The 19076-nt window shown below is 41.9% G+C and overlaps 1 protein-coding gene across 11 annotated transcripts in view; it reads left to right on the forward strand.

The window, feature by feature from the left end:
• Positions 1 to 19076, forward strand: part of dcun1d4 (DCN1, defective in cullin neddylation 1, domain containing 4 (S. cerevisiae)) — a 116308-nt gene that overhangs the window by 34161 nt on the left and 63071 nt on the right. For 10 of the 11 annotated variants that reach the window (XM_041184344.1, XM_041184271.1, XM_041184282.1 and 7 more), the window contains 2 exons: positions 4946 to 4985; positions 17186 to 17303. In XM_041184344.1, the coding sequence (XP_041040278.1) occupies positions 4946 to 4985; positions 17186 to 17303 (158 nt within the window). The remainder of the gene's footprint in view (positions 1 to 4945; positions 4986 to 17185; positions 17304 to 19076) is intronic. The other variant, XM_041184288.1, reaches the window with a different exon arrangement.

A 19076-nucleotide genomic window follows, 5' to 3' on the forward strand; every position in this document is an offset into this window, starting at 1 on the left:
GCTCCTCCATAAAGAAGGTGCCTTAACTTAAACACACAGATAACCTTTTTCAAAATTGGAAGTTTGAAAACATTTTGAGTATATCTTATGAACACTTGTTTTCCTTGTACAACTAATTAGGGTAGAAATCTGATCTTTTTGCATCTATTTTTGGCACAAAAATGGGTCAAACGATCCAATTTCGTGGAACTATGTTCTGTGCTTCGAGTCCCTAAAATATATCCAGTACTGCATTGTCTTGGTTGTCACTGGTTGCATTAAACAAGTGTTGTGCCTCTTGCATATGCTAATGAGGGACCTAGCATCCATTTAAGGAGCCCTCTCTGAAATTACTGCGCTCAGGTTTTCCTCATTTTGCTACAAATTAACCAACAGTCCTTAACAGGACTGTCAACAAAAATAAGTTTTTAACTTGCCTTATACGGAGTCAAGACGTGCATTCCAGCCCCTTCTGGCTCCATAGAAATCTTGAGGGTCACTACCAGCCAGCTCTTGCTCCCTTCCTGTTCTGCTGTTGCTGCAGTTACAGTTGGCCCAAATTGGTGGGGAGCTAACTGGTGAACTTTCTCTTGACGTAGAGTTGGTGCTTGCAATTCTCTGGCACTGTCATCTGACTTGCATGCCCTAAATGTCAACTATTTTGGGCCCTAAATGGGCCTAAAATATTTTCTAGCTCATTGATCTGTCAACCAAATGTGTGATGATTTTGAAAAAGCTTCAGTATCACACTCTGTCTTTATCAGTGCACACTAAAAAGGGATTTAACAATGATGATTGCAGCATTGAATACATGTGTAAGAGAGCACCTTCATGGGTCTGTGTGTAATCTTCAGCATGAGCATTCAAATGCAACATTTGTCAAGATTGTCCATTTATTTAGGAAACTTTTTTTGAATAAGCACTTCGTAAAGGAAGTGATGCTGTAGACAAACTAATCTTTGATAAATTTTAATTTATTATATTATGCAGATTATAAAATTTAGAGACTAGTTCATACTAATAAACAGTTTAGTTTCTGGTTGCTTAAATGTAGAGGCTCTCAAATAGGAGGAGGTGGGGGGTAATGGGGGGAAGATGAGCAGGATGGGCTGATCTAAAGTGCCACCACTGCAATTTGCATAGCCCCTTTAGTTGAATTTTGGGGCGATTTTAGCACAGTGTAGGATGTTTGAATTTCAGACAATTTGTAGAAGTTGATGTTGGTCTTTGCTATCTTTCCAGATTCTTGCTTGAATTGATAGCTGCCATTTCACATTTAAAAATAGTTTAAAAAGTGTTCCATTTGCCCTGAGACATGCCTGCAATTTACAGAGCTTAGGGACAAGAATCTCCAAAGGTTAAAAAGAGAGTTTGCTCAGCAAAATATTTTGGCACCTCTGCTTTTAAAGGTTTTAAGATTAACTGTACAACAAGAAGTGTTGTTTGCATGGTGACCATAAGACAGGAGCAGAAGTAGGCCATTCGGCCCATCAAGTCTGCATTCAACAAGATCATGGCTGACTTGGTAATCCTCAACTCCGCTTTCCTGCCTTTTCCTCATAACCCTTGATTCCCTTACTGATTAAAAATCTGCCTGTCTTAGCCTTGAATATACTTAATGACCCACCCTCCACAGCCCTCTGCGATAAAGAATTCCTCAGATTGACTACGGAGAGAAATTCCTCCTAATTTCTGTTTTAAATGGGCGCCCCCTTACCCTGAGATTATCCCCTCTGTCCTAGACTCTCCCGCAAGGGTAAACAGCCTCTCAGCATCTACCCTGTCAAGCCCCCTAAGAATCTTTTATATTTCAATAAGGTTGCCTCTCATTCTTCTAAACTCCAATGAGTACAGGCCCAACCTACCCGACCTCTCCTCATACGAAAATCCCTCCATGCCCGGGATTAACCTAGTGAACCTTCTCTGGACTGCCTCCAATGCCGGTAATCTTTCCTTTGACAAGGGACCAAAATTGTTCATGTAGTCGAGGTGTGGTCTAACTAGTGCCTTGTATAGTTTTAGCAAGACTTCCCTATTTTTATACTCCATCCCCTTTGAAATAAAGGCCAACATTCCATTTGCCTTTCCTATTACCTGCTAAATTTGTTTGTTAGCTTTTTGAGATTCATGCACAAGGACTCCCAGATCCCTCTGTGCTGCAGCCTTCTGCAGTCTTTCTCCATTTAAATAACACTCAGCTTCTCTATTCTTCCTACCAAAGTGCATAACCTCACATTTTCCCACATTATATTCCATCTGCCAAGTTTTTGCCTCCTCACTTAACCTGTTTATATCCCTCTGTAGGCTTTGTGTCATCCTCATTGCTTGCCTTCCCATCTATTTTTGTGTCATCTGCAAACTTGGCGATAGTACACTTACTTCCCTCATCGAAGTCATTAATATATATTGTAAATAATTGAGGCCCCAACACTGATGGATCCCTATGGCACTCCACTAGTTACAGGTTGCCATCGTGAAAATGCCCCCCTTATCCCAACTCTGTCTTCTATTATCCTCTTTCCATGCTAACATACTACCCTCAACACCATGGGCTCTTACCTCATTAAGTAACCTTGTGTGGTACCTTATCGAACGCCTTTTGGAAATCCAGATATATTACATCTACTGGTTCCTCTTTATCTACCCTGCTTGTTACCTCCTCAAAAAATTCTAATAAATTTGTCAGGCATGATTTCCCCTTCATGAAGCCATGCTGACTATGCTTGATTAGATTACGTATTTCTAAATGCTCTGTATTGCAGCCTTTATAATAGACTCCAACATTTTCCCAATGACCGATGTTAAACTGGCCGATAGTTACCTATTTTTGTCTCCTTTCTTGAATAAGGGTGTTAGATTGGCTGTCCTCCAATCCTCTGAGACTTTTCCAGAATCTAAGGATTCTTGGAAGATTACTACCAGTGAATCCACTATCGCTGTAGCTACTTCCTTTAATATCTGAGGATGGAACCCATCAGGTCTAAGGGACTTATCAGCTTTTAGCCCCATTAGTTGTTTCCCTAGTACTTTTTCTCTATTGATAGTTATTGTAATTATTTCTTCCCCCCCCTTTTTTTTGCCCGTTGATGATTTGGAATTTTTAGAATGCTATTAGTATCTTCCACTGCAGCAAAGTATTTATTCAACTCCTCTGCCATTTCCTGGTTCCCCATTATTATTTCCCCAGCCCGATTCTCTAAGGGGCCTATGTTCACTTTGGCCTCTCTTCCTTTTTATATATTTAAGTAAGCTCTTACTGTCTGTTTTTATATTACTTGCTAGTTTACCCTCAAAAGCTTATTTTCTCCGTCTTTACTTTTTGGCCATCATTTGTTGGTTCTTCAAACTTTCCCAATCCCCTGACTTACCACTAATCTTTGCCACATTGTATGTTTTTTCTTTCAATTTGATACTGTCCTTAACCTCCTTGGTTAACCATGGTTGGTTTATCCCCTTCCTTGAATCCTTCTTCCCCATTTTGTTGTGTATCTTTGTTGTGAGTCGTGAACTATTTTCTTAAACATCTTTAAACATTGTTCATCAACTGTCTTTTCTGCTGAACTCCTTTCCCAGTCCTCTCTAGCCAACTCTGCCCTCATTCCATTGTAATTATCATTATTCAAGTTTAGCACAGTTGTTTCTGACCCAAGAATCTCTCTCTCAAATTGAGTGCTAAATTCTACCATATTATGGTCACAGTGTCCTAGGGGATCCTTTACTCTGACGTCATTTATTAAATCTGCCTCATTGCACATTACCAAAATAGCCTGATCCTTAGAACGTATTGTTCTAAGAAACTGTCGAGAATACACTATGAATTCTTGCTAGTGTCTATCTCTGCCAATTTGATTTTCCCAATCCACATGAAGATTTAATTCACCCATGATTAATGTGCTGTCTTTTTACATGCCCTCATCTCCTGATTTGTTCTCTGTCCTACAATAAAGCTACTGTCAGGGGCCCTACCGACTACTCCCACCAGTGTCATCTTCCCCGAGTTATTTCTTACCTCCACCCATATGGATTCTACATCTTCTGATCCAAGATCCTTTCTTGCTATCATACTTATTCCATCTCGTACTAACAAATCTACCACCCTTTCATTCCTGCTTGTTCTTTCGAAAAGTCACATACCCTTAAATATTTAGTTCCCAGCTTTGATCTCCTTGTAACCACGTCTCCGTGATGGCTATAAGATCATACCCATTAACCTCTATTTGCGCCATTAATTCATTTATTTTGTTCTGAATACTATGCGCATTTAAGTAAGGATGCATTAGGATTTTCCATTTGTTTCCCCTTTTGACCCTATTTGCTGCTTTTCTTTGTTGGTACACTTTGTCCTTTCCTGTCACACTCTGGGTATCATTACCTAAATAGCTGCCCTGCAAGCCTGCCATGCCCTTTTGCTTTGTAAGCCTACATATGCCACTTCCAGAACTCCTCTCTCTCTCTCTCTCTCTCTCTCTCTCTCTCTCTCTCTCTCTCTCTCTCTCTCTCTCTCTCTCTCTCTCTCTCTCTCTCTCTCTCTCTCTCCCTCCTCCTCCTCCTCCTCCTCCTCCTCCTCCTCTTCTCCCCCCCCCCCCCCCCCCCCCCCCCAACCCACTCTCCCATTTAGTTTAAAGCCTTCTCTACAGCCCTTGTTATCTGGTTCACCAGACATTGGTCCCAGCATGGTTCAAATGAAGCCCATCCCACCGGAACAGCTCCCTTCTACCCCAGTACTGGTGCCAGTGCCTCATGACCTGAAACCCATTCCTCCTACACCAATCCCTGAGCCACGCATTTAACTCCATGACTTTATTTACCCTATGCCAGTTTGCCTGTGGCTCAGGTAGCAACCCTGAGATTATTACCTTGGGGTTTCTATTTTAGATTGGTTCTGTAGGTGCAGTGTAACCCAAGATGTATTGCTATAAATCTGTAAAGATTAGCACAACTTTCTTTTCTCTTCTGTTTATTGCAGAATTTGACAGAAGACGTTGGCCAAGACGACCAGCAATCAGGTATGTATGTGACTTTCCTTCCTTTTCCAAAGCCAATAGGATAGTCGCTGTGAAAGTGTAGTTCTTAGTGGCATGCAGTCTTGATGTTTGAACTTGCTTAGGTGAATTAACAGCTGTATATTGTTGCCTCTGAATGGGATAAATCCAGTGATGATTACTTTTGAAAAGTTTGTGGGCTGTGCTCATTGCTGTGCACAGATGTGAAGGTATTTATACAGTTAATGTGATGTGTATCTTGATTGATAGGGAAACTGGGAGTCTTCATTGGCATGATTTTAGGTCAAAGAGATCCTGTGCCCCACACCAACCCCCCCCCACCCTTCGAACATTGCGAAGGAAAACAAGCATATAAAATGCAGTCTTGAACTTGTGGAATCAGTGGGTAAGTATCAAAACACACAGTGAGTGGGCTACAGAGTAGAAAACCAGGAGTAGCAATTAAGGCTAGCTACGCAGATTGACGAATGGTTGGTAAGGTCATGTGGAATACAGTGACAGTTCTTGTCTCCATATTATAAAATGGATATAGATACACTGGAGAAGGTGGAAAAGAGATTCACAAAGATTGTAGGAAAGTTGAGAAAAGGATGAACAAGCTTGATTATTTTCTAGAGAAAGAAGGCAGCTGAGGGGTGATCTACTTGAGATTTTTAAGATTATGGGAAGGTTTCATAGGGTAGACACAGAAAATGTTTTCACTTGGGGAGTCCAAAAACTGGAGATCATGAATTTGATGTCCATTAATAAATCCAATCAGGAATTTGGGAGACATTTTCTACCTGAAGCATGGTAAAAATGGAACTATCACAGAGTGGTTAAGACAAATGGCAGAGGAGGAGAGGGGAGGCAAGGCAAAAGTGAGGGAGAAAAGAATAGAAGAATAGATATGTTGTTTAGAAATCCAATAGCTTTGTCAGTTGCTGTTCTACATGTTTGTAGCCTTAACAGGCTCAACGCTCAATAGGTACAGAGTCTTTCAACCTCATTCTTATATATTCCAGCACCACTTATGGAGTATATTTTTCCTTCCTATGTACTTTACATTTTACGCTTACCTTTTATACTTCTCTCTCCATTTAGATTATATGCTTTTTTCATTCCTCCTGCCAAAGTAGAAAAGTTCATATTTTCCCCATTATGTTCCATCTTCCAAATTTTAACTAATCACTTAACCTATTTATATTCCTTACGCCCTCTTCACAACTTATTTCCCTACCTACCCTTGTGTCATCAAATTTGGGAATCAAACATTTGATCCCATGAAGTCATTAGTATGGGTTGTAAATAGTTAAGGACCCAACACTGATCTCTGTGGCACCCTGTTCGTTATATCTATTGACTTCTATTTCTATTGACTTATCCCTTAACCTAATTTCCCAGTTCACTTTCGCCAGTTCTATCTTCATACCCTCATATTTGCAGTTATTTAAGTTCAAAACACTAGTCTTAGACCCACCCTTCTCTCCCTCAAACTGAATGCAAAATTCAACCATGTTATGGTCACTGCTACCTGGTTGCACCCTAACTACGAGGTCATTAATTAATCCAGTTTCATTGCATTTAACAGATCGGGAATAGCCTGCTCTTAGGTTGCTGTAGAATGTGCTGCTGTCAGACATAGTCCTGAAAACACTCATGAACACATCTTCCAGGCTACCTTTGCCAATCTGATTCGCCCAATCTTTATGTAGATAAAAATCACCCATGATTATTGCTTTACCTTTCTCATAATCACCTATTATTTCCTCCTGTATACTCTGTCCTACACTGTGGTTACTGTTAGGGGGCCTATAATCCACTCCCACAAATGATTGCTTGCCATTAATATTTCTTATCTGTACCCAAACTGATTCTACATCCTGACCTTTAAAACTATGGTAAATTAGAGAGAGAAATTTTGTCATCCTTAATTGACACAGCTAGCCCTCCATCTTTTCCGAGCTTCCTTTAATTTGCTAAAAGTAATGTACCCTTGAATATTCAGGTCCCAGCCTTTGTCATATTGCAGCCATGTCTCTGTAACGGCTATCAGATCATACATATGAATTGGCAGCTCAAATACCTTTTTACCTTTTTTGCAATCTCTTTATCTGGTGCTGCACTCTTAAGTTTGTACACTCTGTCCCTTCTTGCCACTTTGATTTTCATTTGCTGTCTTGCCTTGTCTTCTCTGTTTAATTGATCATTTCTTCCCAGACTTGACCCCTTTCCTCCACTATTTAGCTTAAAGCCCTGTCTACCACCCTCACTATATGACTCACCAGCACTCTGGTCCTGGTATGGCTCAAGTGAAGACCATCCCAACGGTACAGCTCTCACTCATCCACCTTGCAGCCTGCACTTTCATCCATACAAGTAGCAAGCACCTTGAACCTGCTGATCAATTGCAAAGCTCCTCCAATTCTATCTTCTGGGTCCCCCTACCTGCTTCACCCATAGTCACGCCCTCCTATTCCTGATCAAATCAGAAGACCTTACCCTAAGGGGTCTGACTGCTTCCTGGCCCAAAGTGTCCAGGCAACTTTCCTCCTCCCTAATGTGTCACAATGTCTGCAGCTTGGCCCCTAGCTCAATTACTCTGAGCCGAAGCTCCTCAAGCCACAGGCAGTTACTACAGACATGTTTGCCCTGGATCACATTGGCAACCTGGAGACCCTACATTCTGCAGTCACAACACATCACCTACTTACCTATCTTTATTATGTGTTAATTTATTTTTCTTAATTCATAATTAAACACTGCTACTCCAATAATCTTTTAATCCCACTAGTAAACCTTATCACAACTAATAAAACCTTACAATTACTAATAAATTACATGAGCTTTGAAGGTAAGCAAGCAAAATATTGACCAACCAATCACTTTCTTGTTTCCTGAAAGCTTTCCAACATCAAAGGCTGAAGTCAGAAGTGGAATAGAATACTTCTCATTGGATGGGTGCAACTACAGCAGCATATAAGAAGCTTAGCATTGTCAGGATGGTAGATGTCTCCATCTTAAATCTCTTTGGCTTAATTGTTGACTTGGAGTGAGAGATGAAGGTGCTGTGATGCTTATGGAGGGGGAGCAAAAACTGGGCAATTTGCTACCTCTGTCACATCTCATAGAATGATGCAGGGTTAGAACAGGCTTGGTGAGATCCTTAGTGCAGAGTAAGGGAACCCCAGGTGAAATAGAGAACAAAGATCCTGAGAAACTGATCCCAATCAACAATCACCTGCAAGTTCCCCTCCAAGCCACGCCATCCAGGCTAGGAACTGTATCACTATTCCTTCCCTGTCACTGGATCAAAATCCTGGAAATCACTCCCTAACGGCACTGTGGGTGTACCTACACCACAGGGACTGCAGTGGTTCAAGAAAGCAGCATATGACCACCATCAATCAACGTTCCCATCAATCTGCTGCCCTTGTCTTTCTAAATGGTAGTGGTCATGGGTTTGGAAGGTCTAAGGCACCTTGGTGGATTCCTGTAGTGCATCTTGTAGATGGTACACACTGCTGCCACTGTGTGTCGATGGTGGAGGGAGTGAATGTTTGTGGATGTGGTGCCAATCAAGCGGGCTGCTTTGTCGCGGTCAGTGTCAAGCTTCTTGGGTGTTGTGGGAGCTGCACTCATCCAGGCACGTGGAGAGTATCCCATCACACTCTTGACTTGTGCCTTGTGGCCACTCCTGACTTGATGGTGGACAGGCTTCAGGGAGTCAGGAGGTGAGTTACTCCTCGCAGGATTCCTAGTCCCTGACCTCGTGTAGCCAACAAAATCTATATAGCTAGTCCAGTTCAATTTCTGGTAAATGATATCCCCCAGGATGTTGATAGTGGGGGATTCAGTGATGGTCATGCCATTGATTGTCAAGGAGCGATGGTTAGATATTCTCTTGTTGGAGATGGTCATTGCCTGACACTTGAGTGGTAAAAATGTTACTTGTCAGCCCAAGTCTGGATGTTGTCCGGCTTTGCTGCATTTGGGCATGGACTGCTTCAGTACCTGAGGAGTCACAAATGCTGCTGAACATTATACAATCATCAGTGAACATCCCCACTCCTGACCTTATGATGGAAGGAGGGTCACTGATGAAGCAGCTGAAGATGGTTGGGCCTAGGACACTAACCCGAGGAACCCCTGCAGTGATGTCCTGGAGCTGAGATGACTGGCCTCCAACAACCAAAACCATCTTCCTTTATGCTAAGTATGACTTCAATCAGTGGAGAGTTTTCCCCCCGATTCCCATTGACTCTAGTTTTGCTAGGGCTCTTTGATGTCACACTCGGCCAAATGCTGAGTGGCCCTGGTAGAACCCAAACTGGGCGTAGTGAGCAGGTTATTCCTAGCAAGTGCTGCTTGTAGCACTGTTGATGACCCCTTCCATTACTTTACTGATGGCCGAGAGTAGACTGATGGGCTGTATTTGGCCGGGTTAGATTTGTCCTGCTTTTTGTGTACTAGACATACCTGGTCAATTTTCCACATAGCTGGATAAATGCCAGTGTTGTAGCTGTACTGGAACAGCTTGGCTAGGGGTGTGGCAGGTTCTGGAGCACATGCCTTCAGTACTATTGCCAGAATATTGTCCGGGCCTGTAGCCTTTGCAGTATTCGGTACCTCAAGCCATTTCTAGATATCAGGTGGAGTGAATTGAATTGGCTGAAGACTGGCATCTGGTACCAGCATGGATAGAAGATTGGCTGTCTGGCAGAAGGCAGAGAGTGGGGATAAGGGGGTCCTTTTCAGGATGGCGGCCGGTGACTAGTGGAGTTCTGCAGGGATCAGTGTTGGGACCACAACTTTTCACTTTATACATTAATGATCTAGATGAAGGAACTGAGGGCATCCTGTCTAAGCTTGCAGATGATACAAAGATTGGTGGAGGGACAGGTAGTATTGAGGAGGCGAGGAGGCTGCAGAAGGATTTGGACAGGTTAGGAGAATGGGCAAAGAAGTGGCAAATGGAATACAACGTGGAGAAGTGTGAGGTCATGCACTTTGGTAGGAAGAATAGAGGCATAGACTATTTTCTAAATGTGGAGAGAATTCAGAAGTCTGGAGTGCGAAGAGACTTGGGAGTCCTAGTCCAGGATTCTCTTAATGTTAACTTGCAGGTTGAGTCGGTAGTTAGGAAGGCAAATGCAATGTTGGCATTTATTTTGAGAGGACTAGAATATAAAAAGCAGGGATGTGCTGCTGAGGCTTTATAAGGCTCTGGTCAGACCACATTTAGAATATTGTGGGCAATTTTGGGCCCCGTATCTCAGGAAGGATGTGCTGGCCCTGGAGAGGGTCCAGAGGAGGTTCACGAAAATGATCCCAGGAATGAAAGGCTTAACATATGAGCAACGTTTGAGGACTCTGGGTCTATACTCGATGGAGTTTAGAAGGATGAGGGGGGTTGTGATTGAAACTTAGAGAATACTGAAAGGCCTGGAAAGAGTGAACATGGGGAAGGTGTTTCCATTAGTAGGAGAGACTAGGACCCGAGGGCGCAGCCTCAGAGTAAAGGGAAGACCTTTTAGAACAGAGATGAGGAGAAACTTTTTTGCCAGAGAATGGTGAATCTATGGAATTCATTGCCACAGAAGGCTTGGAGGCCAGGTCATTGAGTGTATTTAAGACCGAGATGGATAGGTTCTTGATTGGTAAGGGGATCAAAGGTTATGGGGAGAAGGCGAGAGAATGGTGTTGAGAAACTTATGAGCCATGATTGAATAGCGGAGCAGACTCGATGGGCCGAATGGCCTAATTTCTGCTTATGGACCTCAGGAGGAGGCCAAGGTGGATGATCCACTCGGCACTTCTGGCTGAAGATTGTAGGAAATGCTTCAGCCTTATTTTTGCTGATGTGCTGGGGTCCTCCATCATTGACGGTGAAGATATTTCTGGAGCTGCCTCCTCCTCCAGTGAGTTGCTTAATTATCCACCACCGTTCACGACTGGATGTGACAGGACTGCAACAGATCAAATCTAAGCTCTGGTTGTGAGATTGCTTAGCCCTGTCTATCACTTGCTGCTTATGCTGTTTGGCATGCAAGTAGTCCTGTTATAGCTTCACCAGGTTGACACCTCATTTTTAGGTAGTTTTAGGTGCTGCTCCTGGCATGCCCTCCTGCACTCTTCTTTGAACCAGGGTTGATCCCCTGGCTTGATGGTTATGGTCGAGTGGGGGACATGCAGCTTACATTTGAGTACAATTCTGCTGCTGCTGATGGCCCACAGTGCTTCATAGACACCCAGTCTTGAATTGTTATATCTGTTCGAAATTAGCATGATGGTGGTGCCACACAACATGATGGAGGATATCCTCAAATGTGAAAGCAGGACTTCGTCTCCACAATGACTGTGTGGTGGTCACTCCGATCGATACTGTCATGGACAGATGCATCTGCGGCAGGCAGGTTGGTGAGGATGAGGTCAAGTATGTTTTTCCCTCACCACCTGCCACAGACCCAGTCTAGCAGCTATATCATTTAGAACTCAGCCAGCTCGGTCAGTGGTGGTGCTACCGAGCCACTCTTAATTATGGGTATTGAAGTCCCTCATCCAGAGTGCATTCTGCACCCTTGCCGCCCTCAATGCTTCCTCCAAGTGGTGTTCAACATGGAGGAATACTGACTCATCAGCTGTGGGAGGGCAGTACATGGTAATCCACAGGAGCTTTCCTTGCCCATGTTTGACCTGATGCCATGAGACTTCATGGGGTATGGAGTCGATGTTGAGGACTCCCAGGGCAACTCCTGCCCTGATGTACACCATGGTGTTGCCACCTGTGCTGGGCCTGTCCTGCCGGTGAACAGGACGTACCCAGGGGTGGTGATGGTGGTGTCTGGAACATTGTGTAAGGTATGATTCAGTGCGGATGACTATGTCAGGCTATTGCTTGGCTAGTCTGTGACTAGTCTGAGAATAAATCAGGAGATAATGAGGGCATTAATCATAGGTGAATTTAATCATCATGTGGAATATCTCCCAATGTTGGCACTAGCCCCCACATGTTACAAAGGAGGACTTTGCAGGGTTGACAGGGCTGAGAGTACCCTTGTCATTTCTGGTGCCTAAGTCAATGCCAGGTGGTTCATTCCTTTTTTGTGACTTTGTAGCTGAGTGGCTAGCCTATTTCAGAGGGGATGTTAAGAGTCAACCACATTGCTGTGGAATCACATGTAGGCCAGACAGATTCTCCTCTCCTAAAGGACATAGTGAACGAGATGGGTTTTTACAACAATCGCCAATGATTTCATGGTCATCATCAGATTTTTAATTCCAGATTTTTATTGAATTCAAATTCGACCATCTGCCGTGGCAGGATTCGAACCCGAGTCCCCAGAACATTAAGCTGGATCTCTGGATTACCACTACGCTATCGACTTCCCATGGTGTGAGAGGAATGGTATTCAGTTCATGGGGCACTGGCACTAGTACTAGGGTAGAAGGGTGCTGTTCCGGTGGGATGGGCTTTACTTGAACCATGCTGAGAGCAGTGTCCTGGCTAATCGAATAACTAGGGCTGGAGAGAGGGCTTTAAACTAAATATGTTGGTGGGAGGGCTGGTAGGATTCTGGAAAGAGGATACGTTGGCTTACAAAGCAAAAGGGCATGGCAGCCTTGCAGGGCAGCTATTTAGGTAATGATACCCAGAGTGTGACAGGAAAGGACAAAGTGTACAAACAAAGAAAAGCAGCAAATAGGGTCAAAAGGGGAAACAATGGTAAAAAAGCAAAATTAATAGCCCTTTACTTAAATGCACGTTGTATTCAGAACAAAATAAATGAATTAACGGTGCAAGTAGCGGTTAATAGGTATGATCTTGTAGCCATTACGGAGACGTGGTTACAAGGAGATCAAAGCTGGGAACTAAATATTCAGGGGTATGTGACTTTTTGAAAGGATAAGCAGGAATGAAAGGGTGGTGGGGTAGCTTTGTTAGTACGAGATGGAATAAGTACGATAGCAAGAAAGGATCTTGGATCGGAAGATGTAGAATCCATATGGGTGGAGGTAATTAAACAAAAAAACGAGGGGCAGAAGACACTGGTGGGAGTAATCTATAGGCCCCCTGACAGTAGCTGTGCTGTAGGACAGAGAATAAATCAGGAGATAATGAGGGTATTATCATTATCTCCTGATTTAGAAAAGGCAGCATACTAATCATGGGTGAATTTAATCTTCATGTAGATTGGGAAAATCAAATTGGCAGAGGTAGACACTAGCAAGAATTCATAGTGTCTTCCAGAGAGTTCCTTAGAACATTGTTGTGAATCCAACCAGGGATCAGGCTGTTTTGGATCAAGTAATGTGTAATGAGGCAGATATAATAAATGATCTCAGAGTAAAGAATCCCCTAGGAAACAGTGACCATAATATGGCAGAATTTAGCATTCTGTTTGAGAGTGAGAAACTTGTGTCGAAAACAACTCTGCAAAACTTGAATAAGGGTAATTACAATGGAATGAGGGCAGAGTTGGCTGGAGTGGACTGGGATAACAACTTAGCAGCAAAGACAGTTGATGAACTATTTTCTTAAACATCTGCCATTGTTCGTGACTCTCAACAAAGGTATATCCCAGTGGGGAAGAAGGATTCAAGGAAGGGGATAAACCAACCATGGTTAACCAAGGAGGTTAAGGACGGTATCAAATTGAAAGAAAAAACATACAATGTGGTAAGCCAGAGGATTGGGAAAGTTTTAAAGACCAACAAAAGTTGACCAAAAAATAATTGAGGGAGAAAATAAACTTGAGGATAAACTAGCAAGAAATAGAAAAACAGATAGTAAGAGCTTCTTTAAATATATAAAAAGAAAGAGGGGCCAAAGTGAACATAGGGCCCTAAGAGAGTGAGCCTGGAGAAATAATAATGGGGAACCAGGAAATGACAGAGGAGTTGAATAAATATTTTGCTTCAGTCTTCATGGTAGAAGACACTAATAGCATTCCAAAAATACTAAATAATCAAGGGATGGGGGAGGGGGAGGAAATAAATACAATAACTATCACTAGAGAAAAGGTACCTAGGGAAACTAATGGGACTGAAGGCCAATAAGTCCCCTGGACCTGATGGTGGTTGCATCCTAGGATATTAAAGGAAGTTGCTACAGAGATAGTGGATACATTGGTAATAATCTTCCAAGAATCCTTAGATTCTGGAAAAGTCCCAGAGGATTGGATAACAGCCAATGTAACACCCTTATTCAAAAAAGGAGGAAGACAAAAAAACAGGGTAACTATAGGCAAAGTGTCATTGGGAAAATGTTGGAGTCCATTATAAAGGATGTAATAGCACAGCATTTAGAAATACATAATCTAATCAAGCATAGTCAGCACGGCTTCATGCCTAATAATTTCTTAGAATTCTTTGAGGAGATATCAAGCAGGGTAAATAAAGGGGAACCAGTAGATGTATTATATTTGGATTTCCAAAAGGCGCTTGATAAGGTACTGCACATAAGGTAAGATAAGAGCCTGTGGTGTTGCGGATAGTATATTAGCATGGATAGAGGATTGGCTTACTAACAGAAGACAGAGTTGGGATAAGGAGGGCATTTGCATGATGGCAACCTGTAACTAGTGGAGTGCCACAGAGATCCGTGCTGGGGCCTCAATTATTTACAATATATATTAATAACTTAGATGAGGGAAGATAATGTGCTATCTCCAAGTTTGCGGATGACACAAAAATAGGTAGGAAGGCAAGCGGTGAGGATGACACAGAGCCTACAGAGGGATATAGACAGGTTAAGTAAGTGGGCAAAAACTTGGCAGATGGAATATAATGTGGGAAAATGTGAGGTTATGCACTTTGGTAGGAAGAATAGAGAAGCCAAGTGTTATTTAAGTGGAGAAAGACTGCAGAAGGCTGCAGCACAGAGGGATTTGGGAGTCCTTGTACATGAATCCCAAAAAAACTAACATACAAGTTCAACAGGTAATAGGGAAGGCAAAGGGGATAGAGTATAAAAATAGAGAAGTCTTGCTAAAACTATACAAGGCACTAATTAGACCACACCTAGAATACTGTGAACAATTTTGGACCCCTTATCTAAGGAAAGATATGCTGGCATTGGAGGCAGTCCAGAGAAGGTTCACTAGGTTGATCCTGGGCATGGAGGGATTTTCTTATGAGAGGTTGAGTAGGTTGGGCCTGTACTGATTGGAGTTTCGAAGAATGAGAGGTGACCTCATTGAAAAATATAAGATTCTTAAGGGGCTTGACAGGGTAGATTCTAGATGTTGTTTCCCCTTGTGGGGGTGTCTAGGACAGAGGGCATAATCTCAGAGTAAAGGAGCACCCATTTAAAACAGTTGAGGAGGAATTTCTTCTGAGGGTAGTCAATCTGAGGAACTCTTTACTGTAGAGGCTGCGATGAACAGGATTTTTAATCTGTAAGGGAATCGAGGGTTATGGGGAAAAGGCACGAAAGTGGAGTTGACGATTTTCAGCCATGATCTCATTGAATGGCGGAGCAGAGTCGATGGGGCGAATGGCCTACTTCTCCTATGTCTTATGGCCTTATGGTCTGATAAAGTGCCATGTTATAGCAAAGTCAAAGTCCATGAAATAAAAGTGGCAGCATGGATACGAAGTTGGCTGAGTGATGGGAAACATCACCCTGTAATGAGCACCCTAAGTACTCTATAATGGCGAATGGTTGTTTTTTGGATTGGAGGAAGGTATACAGTGGAGTTCCCAGAGGGCTAGAATGAGGACCACTGCTTTTCACAATGTATACTAATGACCTAGATTTGGATATATAAGGTACAATTTCAAAATTTGTAGGTGACACAAAACTTAGCAGTATTGTGAGCTGTGGGAAGCAGTATTGTGAATTGTGGGAAGGATAATGTAGACGTCAAGTGGACATAGGCTACATGACAATTAATTTTAATGCAGTGATGCTTTTTAATAGGAAGTACAAGTAGAAGTGTAATTCTAAAGGGGATGCAGGAACAGAGATGCCTGAGGGTATATGTACATCATGGAGACCCCGTAACTTCCAAGCGCCCCTTCCAGTCACAAGGACAATAGTTGTTAAATCAAAATTCTGGAATTCCTTACCTCAACACCATTTCCACAATCAGCAGTCATGGAGAAGGCACACTATCAGGGCCACTAGAGATTAGTAATAATGGCCTTGCCAGTACATCCTAAGAATAAATTCTAAGGAAAGTGCTATTTGAAACTAGGTGTGAAAATCTATTTCCAAATTCAGTTTTCCACCTCTACAGGAAAATGGGTAGAAAATCATGGACTGGTGAGCACAGAAGCAGAAAGTCCAGCCTTACTTGCGTGGAGAAGTTGTCGCTGCTTGTGGAAGAAGTTTGATTTCTGTGAAAATTAATTTGTTGCTCTGTACAATTACAATGAAAGAAGAGTAGGCCATTCCTCTATTCAAGCCAGTTTTTGATTCAGTTAGATCAGGACTGAGCTGTGCATAACTCCGTTTACTCTCACATAATATATTGATCACAGTTTTAAATTTCAGTTGACGCAGTGTCCATACCTGAAACAAAAGATTGTGAGTTCAAGTCTCAATTCAGAGATTTGAGCACATAACCTAGCATGACATCTTGATTCAGTACTGAGGGACCCTGGTGCTGTTTCTTTTTAGCTGAGGTCCAATGTGTCCTCTCAGGTTGTTGTAAAACGATCCAAAAAAAAGCAGAGTCCTTCTCTCCATGTCCAGGCCAGTACTTATCCATCAGTCAATGTCACTAAAACAGATGATCCATTTGTGTGTTTCCAGCATGGGCATGGGTGGCCAAATGGCCACCAGTGCTGTATCATAAAATTCTGTGATTTTTGCTGTTGTCCCTGGACCTTGCTGAGTGCAAATTGACTGCTGCGATTTCCTGCATTACAGCAGTGACTTCAATTCAAAGTACTTAGTTATAAAGCACTTTGAAATAGTCTGAGTTCTTTCCTTCCTTTGCGATTGCACCTTGCTGTAAGTTGCCATTAGATCAAACTAATGCCTGGGGAAAAATTAACTATTTAATACATGCTGCTGTCTCAAGGAAAATGGCCTGAAATTCCATTTCAACTTGAAAAGCTGTGTAGTGTACATATGGAAGAATTACCTCTAAAATTAACCACTTGAGTAAATTATTCCCTGTGTAAAATGTTACGCTTGGGGCTATCAAATTCTTTAAATGTTGGTGTATATAAATGTATGATGGCTTTTTGTATTCATAATTTTTATTGTGCAGGAAATCTTCGGTCTTGCAGTTGCCCCTCCGATTGCTGTAGCAAGGGAATGCCACCCAGGAAAAAGAGGAGACCCACAGTAGCAGATGACCTGACAGCTAAAAAAAGCAGGCACGATGGGTATGTTTTTACTTTGGGAAAAGAATGAAAGCTGGATGTCCACAACAATTCTATATAAAACTCGTCAAAACACTTAACCTTCTCATACATTGGTAATTATTTGAAAAAATGTCATTAAAAAAATACCTTGCAATGGCACTGTTTTATTTCCCTCATGCCCTCCAAATTTTGTTACTTGGTCCTGTAAGTTGAAAGTCGTCATATTAGTTTTATTGACTCTGATGTGTGGTACTATAGTTTTCAATCTTGCTATACAACTTAAAATCTTTCCTAGGTAGTTGCATGGAAATAATGTTTCCACTTTCTCGTAAATCACAATGAGAAATGGCAGCTAAATATTTCACTGCTCTGAAGCATATAAGGTAATGAGTTATGCCAGCCATCAAATAAACTGTACTGTAGAGGTAAGTGGGAAGACTTGAAGCAAGAGAGATTGCTTCAATTATATCAGGGAGATGTGAGCACCCTGTTAACCCGAGAAGACTAATTTCTTCGTGTTACAGACTCGTGGGCTGATTGATTCTTCGTTATAATTCAAGGGTATATTGAAGTATAGAAACAAACAATGCAAGATGTACCTGAATAATCAGTCACTACGCTTCTGAGTGTTTCTTTCTTCCTCCTTTAAAAGAAAACATTCATTTCTTACTCAAATGAGGAAGCTAAAGACCTCACCTTAAACTGTAGCAGAAGTATACTAACTTCGCCTTTATGGACTATATAAGACTTTTTTAAACTGCAAATGTCTATGTTCAGTTTTTTCTTCTATCATCTTTCATGTTGATCTGAGAGAAAACCTTATCTGACTAGAAGCTGACTAATTGAGTTATCCATCAAATGGACAGGCTTGTTGGCTCTAATAGTTCTTTTCCTATTCTTAAATATTTTTGTTCTTCCGAAGTGTCATTGCTTGTTTTAATTTGGAATGGCTGATGATGAGGGCTTATGCTGAAGATCCTGCCTTTGGCACTGCCATCAAATTTACCTGAGCCTTGTCTGAAAACACCATCAGAGTTTGAGGCAATAGATATTTCGTTTTGGTCATCACTTGCTTTTGTGCCATTGCTGAACCAACTGAAAGCTGAAATCTGGACTTCCAGCTGATAACCTTTTCACCCATTCCAGATACTTCAGTTCTCTATATTCAAAAAACAAAGTTAACTATACCCTATCGAGGGAGAAATTTGCCATTGTGGATTTGTGCGCTCGCGGATTCAGATAGTGATCATTAGAGACCAATTTTGAGTGAAGGATCACTTCAGGAAAGTTTGGTAAACCAGCATTGAATACTTAGGAAGCCACAGGTGTTTATCCTACAGTCTGACACAAAAGCTTCACGTTTGCATCTTGTACATGAATTTGTGTCCTCATCGTTTTATGGGTTACCTTTTAGGTACTACGGTCAAGTACTTAGAAATTCCCATTTTTTTTTTTTAACTGCAATTTATGAAATAGGACTTAATTCCTGTGAACAGACCTGCACTGACACTCAATTCCAGCAGTTTGACAACATCAAGACTTTGTTCTTGATGCCCAATATATATATATATATATATATATATAGTGCAATCTTTTATGCACTCATTGACAAAGGTGGTTGTAGGATTTCATATGACCAAGAATATTGCTTTCATCTTTTTCTACAGACTTATGAATACGGATTGAGTAAATGACTTGATTGATCCAGGCTGAAGAGTGGAATGAATGATATGCAATGGGGATGCCATTTGGTGCCTCCTTTCCAAGGACTACAGTGCTTGATCTACAGAAACA

This window comes from Carcharodon carcharias, chromosome 1, assembly GCF_017639515.1.
Source record: "Carcharodon carcharias isolate sCarCar2 chromosome 1, sCarCar2.pri, whole genome shotgun sequence".
NCBI lineage: Eukaryota > Metazoa > Chordata > Chondrichthyes > Lamniformes > Lamnidae > Carcharodon > Carcharodon carcharias.